Below are 14,046 nucleotides of genomic sequence, written 5' to 3'. Positions count from 1 at the left end.
GTCCCTTAGTGTTTCTCAATCACATTTTCTCATTCATGGTTTAAACATTCATGGTTAAAATGTAACGTTGGAGGATCAAAACTGTTTTGATATCACGTAATGATATATCCTTTATCAACTATGAGGTAAAACAAAGTAAATCAACCTTATTTTGTTCGTAGTTGAAATCGAAAACATTTCGTTAAATTTAATTATGTCTATTCCACAAATTCCTGAACAGTATAATATTTTATCTATTGCTGGGTAATTTTGAGTAAAAATACCTCAATGAAAACAGATATCTAGGCTCTGAAGTATTCATAAAAATGATAAAACGGATGCTAGAGGCTTTCTTCATTTTCAGAAACTGTGAAACTAAATCATTTTCAAGACATTGATGTATTCAATTATCGCCAGAGAAACCTAAGACCCAGATAATTAAACCAAGTAAATGAATACCCTGAATCTGATTTGCATGGTTTTGTATAGTTCTTTACAGTTCAGTGTGCCATTATTTGAATTAGAAACACATTTCAGATTCACCCGAATTTTTCGTATTACTGTAGCTCAAATCTTACATGGCATGATCTATTAACTATGGTCATATGAAGGACCGATTTATTATAGTGGTATGGAAGAATCGGGTTGTCCTTAACTTTCTGCACTGGTTTAGTTATCTCAACACTTTGTGTTCCAAATGGACTAAATATTCCTTGAAACTCTAACTTAATTACTTCTTTTCAAAACGTACGCGTGTTCTTAAATGTTTGCTTTGTTATCATTACAATTAAGGTAATATAACATATTGATAATACAACATTATACGGGAATTTAGGTTTCTTTCTTTCTCCCAGCTATATGGCGGTGGTCTATAAATGATATAGTCTTGACAAAACAATCCAGTGATCAGCAGCATGAGCAACTATGTACGCAGTCAACTAAGTCAGCGAGCCTAACCACCCGTCCCCTTAAGTCGCATGGGTCGACTGAAGACCGGATCTTCACAGGTCGGGAATACAGGTAACTCCATCCCTAGTGCACCAGCCTCACCTATCTTCTCGTTGATCCTGAAGACAGACGTGGTTTCGCTGAAGGGGTTGTTCCTGTACGCCTGTGACCCACACTGCCAGCCGACCACAGCGATCCGGCCAGCGTCCACTGTCCACCCCATGTCTCCGTAGATGTACATGGCGTATGTGTCGTCCCCGTCGGTTACAAGCAGTAGCTGGAACGTCGTATTCTGTAGGAGAACAAAGTCACCAATGAAACTCTCGTGGATTGATACGAGGAAATCAAACACGAATTGTTCATTATATAAGATATTCATCTATTTAAAATCACAAAGTTTCTGTCCATTTTGTAATACTGTAAAGAATGAATTACACTTCATATTTCTTTGTCCTTTATATAATGGTTTAAGGCAAATGTATTTTCCACAATGGTTACATTCAAATATTAATGCTACAAAACTGTATTCAATTTCAATACTTTCCTGTAAAACATCCTTATTACAATATAAGGTAGCTCTTTGTATTTATCACGCGCTTGTATTGAGAAGAGATTCAATGTAACGTGTGTGTCGCATGTTGTTTATGTTGTACATATTATGCATATTTATTTTGTATATGGGCCTCTGGCCTTCATGCAATAAACTGATTGATTGATTGATTGATATTATTGGATTATTTTCTGATTTTTTCCAGTTGTTTATCATTAGGACACAAGAAGGATACAAAGAACCCGTTCTCGCATGCATCTCGCATTAAATGTTATTATTAGAATCATCTCTTTTGATATGTTTCTGACATGAGGGAATCATTAATATGTGGAGGGATAAATCGAAACGAGGCATATTTGTTAAAGTATTTACATTGTGTGGTGAACAGTGGAGGCAGTGTGTGTGAATGTATTATGGTGTATCTATAGTTTCACTTTTGATTTTAGATGGTATGAACTGACGTGGACTATATAGTCTTGTACTATGTAACCGCCTTTTTTGTTTGGACCGAGGAGCAAATGAAAGTATACCCCACCATTGTCAAATGCATAGAAACATACTCGGTATATTCTTGCTTGCCACAGGTTTATATATCAAGAAGAGATTGAAACCATAGGTGGCAGAACTTAAATCTCTGTATCATTAAATAAATATTGTTTATCATCTTATCAGATTCAATATGGATGGGATGTATGACATTCAAACAGTTTTAATACCTAATATCTGAATTCAGCTTTCTTTTTAAACTATATCTTCAACATTCAACGACCAATAAGGAAAATGGTAAGTCTTCAACACCGTATGTTTCCATTAAAACTCAAATCCTTCAATAGAGTTTATACAAAGGCAAACGTTTACCTGGCTAGGAGCAGTTGTAATCGCAGGGTATGGATTCACATGATCCCACGTGACTAGAAGTGCTGTCGCAGCGGTGAAGTTCTCAAACTCCGAGTTATGTGACTGCAAAGTTGACACTGCTGACTTCAGGAAGATTTCCGCCTCATTTGCAGAGGTGTTCGATACGGAGTATTTGTCATACAGGTGGTAGAAAATGTCAGCGAAGTTCGTCCCTTTCAGATCAATGTCGGACCAGAATGGCGCAACCATATTGTATTCTCCATACGGCAGTTTCTCAGGGTTAGAATTTACCCGAATTTTGTCCATTGTGATATACCCGTCTGTATATACCTGTGGAAATAGAGACATGGTGGACATGTGATAGTGTGTCGGTACAGACATGTTAAAAGGTTACTTATCGAAAAATGTGTTCTTAAGATATCTACATGTACATGAAAGCCTAACGTTACATCGATAAATATAAATGCATTTCATGCACTTCAACAGATACCATCTAACATTTTGAAGTATTGGACCCGTGAACACCCGAGTTGGAATTGATCTTCAGTAACCTAGCTTGTCGTAAGAGACGACTAACGGGATCGAGTGGTCAGGCTCGCTGACTTGGTTCACACATGTCATCGGTTCCCCATTCCAGTGGATGATGTGACCTGCTCCGTGCTTGCTGTTGAGAATTCAGTTGTAGCACTCTCTGTTGATGTCTCAGTGGGCGATGTCACTTCCTCTGTAGATGTAGGTGCAGAGCTTTGGGATACAGCATACGTTCCTGGTTTCGAGCTACTAGATGACGGTGAGGGAGAGGTCTGTTTGAGCTTGAGAAGGAGATGTTGAAGTTGTTTCTGATGTTGGCGAGCTCCCAAGTGTAGAACTTGTAGTCGATTCCTGTGTGGATTCTGATGTCATCTCTGTACTGGAGGAAGAGGTCGGAATGCTGGAGAAGTCTCTGTGCTTGTAGACATTCCAGTGGATGATGTCAGTGAGGTAGCACGATTCCTGTGTGCTTGCTGTTGAAGATTCCACAGTAGCACTTGTAGTTGATCCCTGTGTGGATTCTGATGTCATCTCTGTACTGGAGGAAGAGGTCGGAATGCTGGACGAAATCTCGCTCGTCAGTGAGGACGTATGAACTGTGCTTGTAGACATTCCAGTGGATGATGTGACCTGCTCCGTGCTTGCTGTTGAGAATTCAGTTGTAGCACTCTCTGTTGATGTCTCAGTGGGCGATGTCACTTCCTCTGTAGATGTAGGTGCAGAGCTTTGGGATACAGCATACGTTCCTGGTTTCGAGCTACTAGATGACGGTGAGGAGAGGTCTGTTTGAGCTTGAGAAGGAGATGTTGAAGTTGTTTCTGATGTTGGCGAGCTCCCAAGTGTAGAACTTGTAGTCGATTCCTGTGTGGATTCTGATGTCATCTCTGTACTGGAGGAAGAGGTCGGAATGCTGGACGAAATCTCGCTCGTCAGTGAGGACGTATGAACTGTGCTTGTAGACATTCCAGTGGATGATGTGACCTGCTCCGTGCTTGCTGTTGAGAATTCAGTTGTAGCACTCTCTGTTGATGTCTCAGTGGGCGATGTCACTTCCTCTGTAGATGTAGGTGCAGAGCTTTTGGGTTCTGCAATCGATCCTGGTTTCGAGATACTAGATGACGGTGAGGAGAGGTCTGTTTGAGCTTGAGAGCGAGATGTTGAAGTTGTTTCTGATGTTGGCGAACTCCCAAGTGTAGAACTTGTAGTCGATTCCTGTGTGGATTCTGATGTCATCTCTGTACTGGAGGAAGAGGTCGGAATGCTGGACGAAATCTCGCTCGTCAGTGAGGACGTATGAACTGGGCTTGTAGACATTCCAGTGGATGATGTGACATGCTCCGTGCTTGCTCTCTGTCAGTGAGTGGGCGATGTCACTTCCTCTGTAGATGTAGGTGCAGAACTGCCTGGTTTCGAACTAGATGACACAGTTTGTGTTGAGTTGTTTCTGATGTTGGCATTCCATTCTGATGTCATCTCTGTACTGGAGGAAGAGGTCGGAATGCTGGACGAAATCTCGCTCGTCAGTGAGGACGTATGAACTGTGCTTGTAGACATTCCAGTGGATGATGTGACCTGCTCCGTGCTTGCTGTTGAGAATTCAGTTGTAGCACTCTCTGTTGATGTCTCAGTGGGCGATGTCACTTCCTCTGTAGATGTAGGTGCAGAGCTTTGGGGTTCTGCATACGATCCTGGTTTCGAGCTACTAGATGACGGTGAGGAGAGGTCTGTTTGAGCTTGAGAGCGAGATGTTGAAGTTGTTTCTGATGTTGGCGAACTCCCAAGTGTAGAACTTGTAGTCGATTCCTGTGTGGATTCTGATGTCATCTCTGTACTGTCGGAATGCTGGATTCCTGTGAGGACGTAAGAACTGGATTCTGATGTCATCTAGCACTGTACTGGAGGAAGAGGAAGAGGTCGGAATGCTGGACGAAATCTCGCTCGTCAGTGAGGACGTATGAACTGGGCTTGTAGACATTCCAGTGGATGATGTGACCTGCTCCGTGCTTGCTGTTGAGAATTCAGTTGTAGCACTCTCTGTTGATGTCTCAGTGGGCGATGTCACTTCCTCTGTAGATGTAGGTGCAGAGCTTTTGGGTTCTGCAATCGATCCTGGTTTCGAGATACTAGATGACGGTGAGGAGAGGTCTGTTTGAGCTTGAGAGCGAGATGTTGAGATGTTGAAGTTGTTTCGATGTTGGCGATGTCATCCCTGGAGGAAGAGGTGTAGAACTTGTAGTCGATTCCTGTGTGTTGAAGATTCTGATGTCATCTCTGTACTGGAGGAAGAGGTCGGAATGCTGGACGAAATCTCGCTCGTCAGTGAGGACGTATGAACTGTGCTTGTAGACATTCCAGTGGATGATGTGACCTGCTCCGTGCTTGCTGTTGAGAATTCAGTTGTAGCACTCTCTGTTGATGTCTCAGTGGGCGATGTCACTTCCTCTGTAGATGTAGGTGCAGAGCTTTGGGATACAGCATACGTTCCTGGTTTCGAGCTACTAGATGACGGTGAGGAGAGGTCTGTTTGAGCTTGAGAAGGAGATGTTGAAGTTGTTTCTGATGTTGGCGAGCTCCCAAGTGTAGAACTTGTAGTCGATTCCTGTGTGGATTCTGATGTCATCTCTGTACTGGAGGAAGAGGTCGGAATGCTGGACGAAATCTCGCTCGTCAGTGAGGACGTATGAACTGTGCTTGTAGACATTCCAGTGGATGATGTGAAGACCACAGTGCACTCCCCAAGTGCTGTGTGGATTCTGATGTCATCTCTGTACTGGAGGAAGAGGTCGGAATGCTGGACAAATCTCGCTCGTCAGTGAGGACGTATGAACTGTGCTTGTAGACATTCCAGTGGATGATGTGACCTGCTCCGTGCTCTGTTGAGAATTCAGTTGTAGCACTCTCTGTTGATGTCTCAGTGGGCGATGTCACTTCCTCTGTAGATGTAGGTGCAGAGCTTTGGGGTACAGCATACGTTCCTGGTTTCGAGCTACTAGATGACGGTGAGGAGAGGTCTGTTTGAGCTTGAGAGAGCGAGATGTTGAAGTTGTTTCTGATGTTGGCGAGCTCCCAAGTGTAGAACTTGTAGTCGATTCCTGTGTGGATTCTGATGTTGTACTGGAGGAAGAGGTTGTGCTGGAAGAAGTCTCGCTCGTCAGCGAGGACTCCCAAGTGTAGAACTTGTAGTCGATTCCTGTGTGGATTCTGATGTCATCTCTGTACTGGAGGAAGAGGTCGGAATGCTGGACGAAATCTCGCTCGTCAGTGAGGACGTATGAACTGTGCTTGTAGACATTCCAGTGGATGATGTGACCTGCTCCGTGCTTGCTGTTGAGAATTCAGTTGTAGCACTCTCTGTTGATGTCTCAGTGGGCGATGTCACTTCCTCTGTAGATGTAGGTGCAGAGCTTTGGGATACAGCATACGTTCCTGGTTTCGAGCTACTAGATGACGGTGAGGAGAGGTCTGTTTGAGCTTGAGAAGGAGATGTTGAAGTTGTTTCTGATGTTGGCGAGCTCCCAAGTGTAGAACTTGTAGTCGATTCCTGTGTGGATTCTGATGTCATCTCTGTACTGGAGGAAGAGGTCGGAATGCTGGACGAAGTCTCGCTCGTCAGTGAGGACGTAAGAACTGTGCTTCGTAATGCTGGACGAAATCTCGCCTGCTTGCAGTGAGGAGTAGCATTGAACTGTGCTTGTACTGGAGGAAGAGGTTGCCAAATGCTCGTCATGAGGACGTACTGTGCTTGTAGACATTCCAGTGGATGATGTGACCTGCTCCGTGCTTGCTGTTGAGAATTCAGTTGTAGCACTCTCTGTTGATGTCTCAGTGGCGATTGATGTCTCAGTGGGCGATGTCACTTCCTCTGTAGATGTAGGTGCAGAGCTTTGGGATACAGCATACGTTCCTGGTTTCGAGCTACTAGATGACGGTGAGGAGAGGTCTGTTTGAGCTTGAGAGCGAGATGTTGAAGTTGTTTCTGATGTTGGCGAACTCCCAAGTGTAGAACTTGTAGTCGATTCCTGTGTGGATTCTGATGTCATCTTGTACTGGAGGAAGAGGTCGGAATGCTGGACGATTCGCTCGTCATGAGGACGTATGAACTCTTGTACATTCCAGGGATGATGTCGGCTCCGTGCTGGAAGAATTCAGAACTCTCTGTTGATGTCTCAGTGGGGATGTCACTTCCTCTGTAGATGTAGGTGCAGAGCTTTGGTGATTGGTGAGCTACTAGTGACGGGAGAGGTTGTTTGAGCCGAGATGTGTGATGATTCCACAGTAGCACTTGTAGTCATCCCTGTGTGGATTCTGATGTCATCTCTGTACTGGAGGAAGAGGTCGGAATGCTGGACGAAATCTCGCTCGTCAGTGAGGACGTATGAACTGTGCTTGTAGACATTCCAGTGGATGATGTGACCTGCTCCGTGCTTGCTGTTGAGAATTCAGTTGTAGCACTCTCTGTTGTTGATGTCTCAGTGGGCGATGTCACTTCCTCTGTAGATGTAGGTGCAGAGCTTTTGGGTTCCTGGTTTCGATACTAGATCCTGGTTCTCGAGCTTGAGAGCTAGATGACGAAGTTGAGTTGGCGAGGTCTGTTTGAGCTTGTGAAGATTCTGAGATGTACTGAAGTTGTTTCTGATGTTGGCGAAGTCTCCCAAGTGTAGAACTTGTAGTCGATTCCTGTGTGGATTCTGATGTCATCTCTGATGTACTGTACTGAGGAAGAGGTCGGAATGCTGGACGAAATCTCGCTCGTCAGTGAGGACGTATGAACTGTGCTTGTAGACATTCCAGTGGATGATGTGACCTGCTCCGTGCTTGCTGCTGTTGAGAATTCAGTTGTAGCACTCTCTGTTGATGTCTCAGTGGGCGATGTCACTTCCTCTGTAGATGTAGGTGCAGAGCTTTTGGGTTCTGCAATCGATCCTGGTTTCGAGCTACTAGATGACGGTGAGGAGAGGTCTGTTTGAGCTTGAGAAGGAGATGTTGAAGTTGTTTCTGATGTTGGCGAGCTCCCAAGTGTAGAACTTGTAGTCGATTCCTGTGTGGATTCTGATGTCATCTCTGTACTGGAGGAAGAGGTCGGAATGCTGGAAGAAGTCTCGCTCGTCAGTGAGGACGTATGAGAACTTGTGATTTGCTCCGTGCTAGTGTTGATGTCCTGATTCCTGTGTGTAGTTGATCCCAAGTGTAGTGTGGATTCTGATGTCATCTCTGTACTGGAGGAAGAGGTCGGAATGCTGGACGAAATCTCGCTCGTCAGTGAGGACGTATGAACTGTGCTTGTAGACATTCCAGTGGATGATGTGACCTGCTCCGTGCTTGCTGTTGAGAATTCAGTTGTAGCACTCTCTGTTGATGTCTCAGTGGGCGATGTCACTTCCTCTGTAGATGTAGGTGCAGAGCTTTGGGATACAGCATACGTTCCTGGTTTCGAGCTACTAGATGACGGTGAGGAGAGGTCTGTTTGAGCTTGAGAGATGGAGATGTTGAAGTTGTTTCTGATGTTGGCGAGCTTGTAGAACTTGTAGTCGATCCCTGTGTGGATTCTGATGTCATCTCTGTACTGGAGGAAGAGGTCGGTGTGCTGGAAGTGTCTCACTCGTCAGTGAGGACGTAAGAACTGTGTTTGTAGTGGCCTGCTCCCTGCTTGCTGTTGAAGATTCCACAGTAGCACTTGTAGTTGATCCCCGTGTGGATTCTGATGTCATCTCTGTACTGGAGGAAGAGGTCGGAATGCTGGACGAAATCTCGCTCGTCAGTGAGGACGTATGAACTGTGCTTGTAGACATTCCAGTGGATGATGTGACCTGCTCCGTGCTTGCTGTTGAGAATTCAGTTGTAGCACTCTCTGTTGATGTCTCAGTGGGCGATGTCACTTCCTCTGTAGATGTAGGTGCAGAGCTTTGGGATACAGCATACGTTCCTGGTTTCGAGCTACTAGATGACGGTGAGGAGAGGTCTGTTTGAGCTTGAGAAGGAGATGTTGAAGTTGTTTCTGATGTTGGCGAGCTCCCAAGTGTAGAACTTGTAGTCGATTCCTGTGTGGATTCTGATGTCATCTCTGTACTGGAGGAAGAGGTCGGAATGCTGGACGAAATCTCGCTCGTCAGTGAGGACGTATGAACTGTGCTTCAGACATTCCAGTGGGATGTGACCTGCTCCGAACAGTGTGCACTTGTAGATGTTGCCATGTGTAGATGATGTGGCCTGCTCCCTGCTTGCTGTTGAAGATTCCACAGTAGCACTTGTAGTTGATCCCCGTGTGGATTCTGATGTCATCTCTGTACTGGAGGAAGAGGTCGGAATGCTGGACGAAATCTCGCTCGTCAGTGAGTGAGGACGTATGAACTGTGCTTGTAGACATTCCAGTGGATGATGTGACCTGCTCCGTGCTTGCTGTTGAGAATTCAGTTGTAGCACTCTCTGTTGATGTCTCAGTGGGCGATGTCACTTCCTCTGTAGATGTAGGTGCAGAACTTTGGGGTGCAGCATACGTTCCTGGTTTCGAGCTACTAGATGACGGTGAGGAGAGGTCTGTTTGAGCTTGAGAAGGAGATGTTGAAGTTGTTTCTGATGTTGGCGAGCTCCCAAGTGTAGAACTTGTAGTCGATTCCTGTGTGTGGATTCTGTACTGGAGGATGTCGGAATCTCTGTACTGGAGGAAGAGGTCGGAATGCTGGAAGAAGTTTCACTTTGTCAGTGAGGACAAGGATGTAGGTGCAGTGCTTGTGATTTGTTTCAGTAGAGATGGTGGCCTGCTCCGTGCTTGCTGTTGAAGATTCCACAGTAGCACTTGTAGTCGATTCCTGTGTGGATTCTGATGTCATCTCTGTACTGGAGGAAGAGGTCGGAATGCTGGACGAAATCTCGCTCGTCAGTGAGGACGTATGAACTGTGCTTGTAGACATTCCAGTGGATGATGTGACCTGCTCCGTGCTTGCTGTTGAGAATTCAGTTGTAGCACTCTCTGTTGATGTCTCAGTGGGCGATGTCACTTCCTCTGTAGATGTAGGTGCAGAGCTTTGGGATACAGCATACGTTCCTGGTTTCGAGCTACTAGATGACGGTGAGGAGAGGTCTGTTTGAGCTTGAGAAGGAGATGTTGAAGTTGTTTCTGATGTTGGCGAGCTCCCAAGTGTAGAACTTGTAGTCGATTCCTGTGTGGATTCTGATGTCATCTCTGTACTGGAGGAAGAGGTCGGAATGCTGGAAGAAGTCGCTCGTCAGCGAGGACAAGTATGAACTGTGCTTGTAGATTTGCCAGTGGATGACGTGACCTGCTCCGTGCTTGCTGTTGAAGATTCCACAGTAGCACTTGTAGTTGATCCCGATGTGTGGATTCTGATGTTATCTCTGTACTGGAGGAAGAGGTCGGGAATGCTGGACGAAATCTCGCTCGTCAGTGAGGACGTATGAACTGTGCTTGTAGACATTCCAGTGGATGATGTGACCTGCTCCGTGCTTGCTGTTGAGAATTCAGTTGTAGCACTCTCTGTTGATGTCTCAGTGGGCGATGTCACTTCCTCTGTAGATGTAGGTGCAGAGCTTTGGGATACAGCATACGTTCCTGGTTTCGAGCTACTAGATGACGGTGAGGAGAGGTCTGTTTGAGCTTGAGAAGGAGATGTTGAAGTTGTTTCTGATGTTGGCGAGCTCCCAAGTGTAGAACTTGTAGTCGATTCCTGTGTGGATTCTGATGTCATCTCTGTACTGGAGGAAGAGGTCGGAATGCTGGAAGAAGTCTCACTTTTCAGTGAGGACAAGGATAAGGTGCTTGTAGATTTTCCAGTGGATGACGTGGCCTGCTCCGTGCTTGCTGTTGAAGATTCCACAGTAGCACTTGTAGTTGATCCCCGTGTGGATTCTGATGTCATCTCTGTACTGGAGGAAGAGGTCGGAATGCTGGACGAAATCTCGCTCGTCAGTGAGGACGTATGAACTGTGCTTGTAGACATTCCAGTGGATGATGTGACCTGCTCCGTGCTTGCTGTTGAGAATTCAGTTGTAGCACTCTCTGTTGATGTCTCAGTGGGCGATGTCACTTCCTCTGTAGATGTAGGTGCAGAGCTTTGGGGTTCTGCATACGTTCCTGGTTTCGAGCTACTAGATGACGGTGAGGAGAGGTCTGTTTGAGCTTGAGAAGGAGATGTTGAAGTTGTTTCTGATGTTGGCGAGCTCCCAAGTGTAGAACTTGTAGTCGATTCCTGTGTGGATTCTGATGTCATCTCTGTACTGGAGGAAGAGGTCGGTGTGCTGGAAGAAGTCTCACTTTTCAGTGAGGACAGGGTGCTTGTAGATTTGTTGAGTAGAGGATGTGGCCTGCTCCGTGCTTGCTGTTGAAGATTCCACAGTAGCACTTGTAGTTGATCCCCGTGTGGATTCTGATGTCATCTCTGTACTGGAGGAAGAGGTCGGAATGCTGGACGAAATCTCGCTCGTCAGTGAGGACGTATGAACTGTGCTTGTAGACATTCCAGTGGATGATGTGACCTGCTCCGTGCTTGCTGTTGAGAATTCAGTTGTAGCACTCTCTGTTGATGTCTCAGTGGGCGATGTCACTTCCTCTGTAGATGTAGGTGCAGAGCTTTGGGGTTCTGCATACGTTCCTGGTTTCGAGCTACTAGATGACGGTGAGGAGAGGTCTGTTTGAGCTTGAGAAGGAGATGTTGAAGTTGTTTCTGATGTTGGCGAGCTCCCAAGTGTAGAACTTGTAGTCGATTCCTGTGTGGATTTCTGATGTAATCTCTGTACTGGAGGAAGAGGTCGGTGTGCTGGAAGAATTTCACTTTTCAGCGAGGACAAGGGATAGGGTGCTTGTAGATTTGTCAGTAGAGGATGTGGCCTGCTCCGTGCTTGCTGTTGAAGATTCCACAGTAGCACTTGTAGTTGATCCCCGTGTGGATTCTGATGTCATCTCTGTACTGGAGGAAGAGGTCGGAATGCTGGACGAAATCTCGCTCGTCAGTGAGGACGTATGAACTGTGCTTGTAGACATTCCAGTGGATGATGTGACCTGCTCCGTGCTTGCTGTTGAGAATTCAGTTGTAGCACTCTCTGTTGATGTCTCAGTGGGCGATGTCACTTCCTCTGTAGATGTAGGTGCAGAACTTTGGGGTGCAACATACGTTCCTGGTTTCGAGCTACTAGATGACGGTGAGGAGAGGTCTGTTTGAGCTTGAGAAGGAGATGTTGAAGTTGTTTCTGATGTTGGCGAGCTCCCAAGTGTAGAACTTTCAGTCGATCCTTGTGTGGATTCTCGATGTAATCTCTGTACTGGAGGAAGAGGTCGGTGTGCTGGAAGAAGTTTCACTTTTCAGTGAGGACAAGGATAGGGTGCTTGTAGATTTGCCAGTAGAGGATGTGGCCTGCTCCGTGCTTGCTGTTGAAGATTCCACAGTAGCACTTGTAGTTGATCCCCGTGTGGATTCTGATGTTATCTCTGTACTGGAGGAAGAGGTCGGAATGCTGGACGAAATCTCGCTCGTCAGTGAGGACGTATGAACTGTGCTTGTAGACATTCCAGTGGATGATGTGACCTGCTCCGTGCTTGCTGTTGAGAATTCAGTTGTAGCACTCTCTGTTGATGTCTCAGTGGGCGATGTCACTTCCTCTGTAGATGTAGGTGCAGAACTTTGGGGTGCAACATCCGTTCCTGGTTTCGAGCTACTAGATGACTGTGAGGAGAGGTCTGTTTGAGCTTGAGAAGGAGATGTTGAAGTTGTTTCTGATGTTGGCGAGCTCCCAAGTGTAGAACTTGTAGTCGATCCTTGTGTGGATTCTGATGTAATCTCTGTACTGGAGGAAGAGGTCGGTGTGCTGGAAGAAGTTTCACTTTTCAACGAGGACAAGGATAGGGTGCTTGTAGATTTGCCAGTAGAGGATGTGGCCTGCTCCGTGCTTGCTGTTGAAGATTTCACAGTAGCACTTGTAGTTGATCCCCGTGTGGATTCTGATGTTATCTCTGTTCTGGAGGAAGGGGTGGGAATGCTGGAAGAAGTCTCGCTCGTCAGTGAGGACGTAGGAACTGTGCTTGTAGACATTCCAGTGGATGACGTGACCTGCTCCGTGCTTGCTGTTACCAATTCACTTGTGAAACTCTTTGTTGATGTCTCAGTGGGCGATGTCACTTCCTCTGTAGATATAGTTGCAGAACTGTGGGATGCAGCATTCGTTCTTGGTTTCATGCTACCAAATGACTGTGAGGAGAGGCCTGTTGGAGCTTGAGAAGGAGATGTTGAAGTTGTTTCTGTCGTTGGCGAGCTTCCAAATGTAGAACTTTCAGTCGATCCTTGTGTGGATTTCGATGTAATCTCTCTACTAGAGGAAGAAGTCGGTGTGCTGGAAGAAGTTTCACTTTTCAACGAGGACAAGGATAGGGTGCTTGTAGATTTGCCAGTAGAGGATGTGGCCTGCTCCGTGCTTGCTGTTGAAGATTCCACAGTAGCACTTGTAGTTGATCCCCGTGTGGATTCTGATGTTATCTCTGTACTGGAGGAAGAAATCGGAATGCTGGAAGAAGTCTCGCTCGTCAGTGAGGACGGAGGAACTGTGCTTGTAGACATTCCAGTGGATGACGTGACCTGCTCCGTGCTTGCTGTTACCAATTCACTTGTGAAACTCTTTGTTGATGTCTCAGTGGGCGATGTCACTTCCTCTGTAGATATAGTTGCAGAACTGTGGGATGCAGCATTCGTTCTTGGTTTCATGCTACTAAATGACTGTGAGGAGAGGCCTGTTGGAGCTTGAGAAGGAGATGTTGAAGTTGTTTCTGTCGTTGGCGAGCTCCCAAGTGTAGAACTTTCAGTCGATCCTTGTGTCGATTCCATGTAATCTCTGTACTGGAGGAAGAAGTCGGTGTGCTGGAAGAAGTTTCACTTTTCAACGAGGACAAGGATAGGGTGCTTGTAGATTTGCCAGTAGAGGATGTGGCCTGCTCCGTGCTTGCTGTTGAAGATTCCACAGTAGCACTTGTAGTTGATCCCCGTGTGGATTCTGATGTTATCTCTGTACTGGAGGAAGAGGTCGGAATGCTGGAAGAAGTCTCGCTCGTCAGTGAGGACGTAGGAACTGTGCTTGTAGACATTCCAGTGGATGACGTGACCTGCTCCGTGCTTGCTGTTACCAATTCACTTGTGAAACTCTTTGTTGATGTCTCAGTGGGCGATGTCACTTCCTCTGTA

General features: G+C 46.1%; 2 protein-coding genes across 2 annotated transcripts in view; both read right to left on the bottom strand.

The window, feature by feature from the left end:
- The window catches only part of LOC124256677 (mucin-like protein), a 42,313-nt gene extending 39,654 nt beyond the window's left edge, over nt 1-2,659 (bottom strand). Inside the window, exons 1-2 of the mRNA XM_046690649.1 lie at nt 2,336-2,659; nt 1,030-1,219 (exon numbers count right to left, since the gene is read on the bottom strand). Of these exons, the coding sequence (XP_046546605.1) occupies nt 1,030-1,219; nt 2,336-2,641 (496 nt within the window). The 5' untranslated portion in view covers nt 2,642-2,659. The remainder of the gene's footprint in view (nt 1-1,029; nt 1,220-2,335) is intronic.
- A 1,014-nt stretch (nt 2,660-3,673) lies between these two features.
- LOC124256691 (suppressor protein SRP40-like) lies at nt 3,674-13,050 on the bottom strand (the record flags this gene model as incomplete). The annotated part of the gene is made up of 6 exons (XM_046690664.1): nt 12,946-13,050; nt 11,136-11,257; nt 7,402-7,498; nt 6,402-6,461; nt 5,451-5,516; nt 3,674-3,778 (listed from the first exon to the last, which is right to left on the bottom strand). Coding segments are annotated over exons 1-6 (555 nt in total), but the record flags the coding sequence as incomplete, so codon positions are not given.
- Nucleotides 13,051-14,046: the final 996 nt, after the last annotated feature.

The sequence above is a fragment of the Haliotis rubra genome, unplaced genomic scaffold (genome assembly GCF_003918875.1).
Source record: "Haliotis rubra isolate DU_JTF1 unplaced genomic scaffold, ASM391887v1 Scf635, whole genome shotgun sequence".
NCBI lineage: Eukaryota > Metazoa > Mollusca > Gastropoda > Lepetellida > Haliotidae > Haliotis > Haliotis rubra.
The sequence above is the reverse complement of the archived record's forward strand: the minus strand, read 5'-3'. Positions and strand labels throughout refer to the sequence as shown.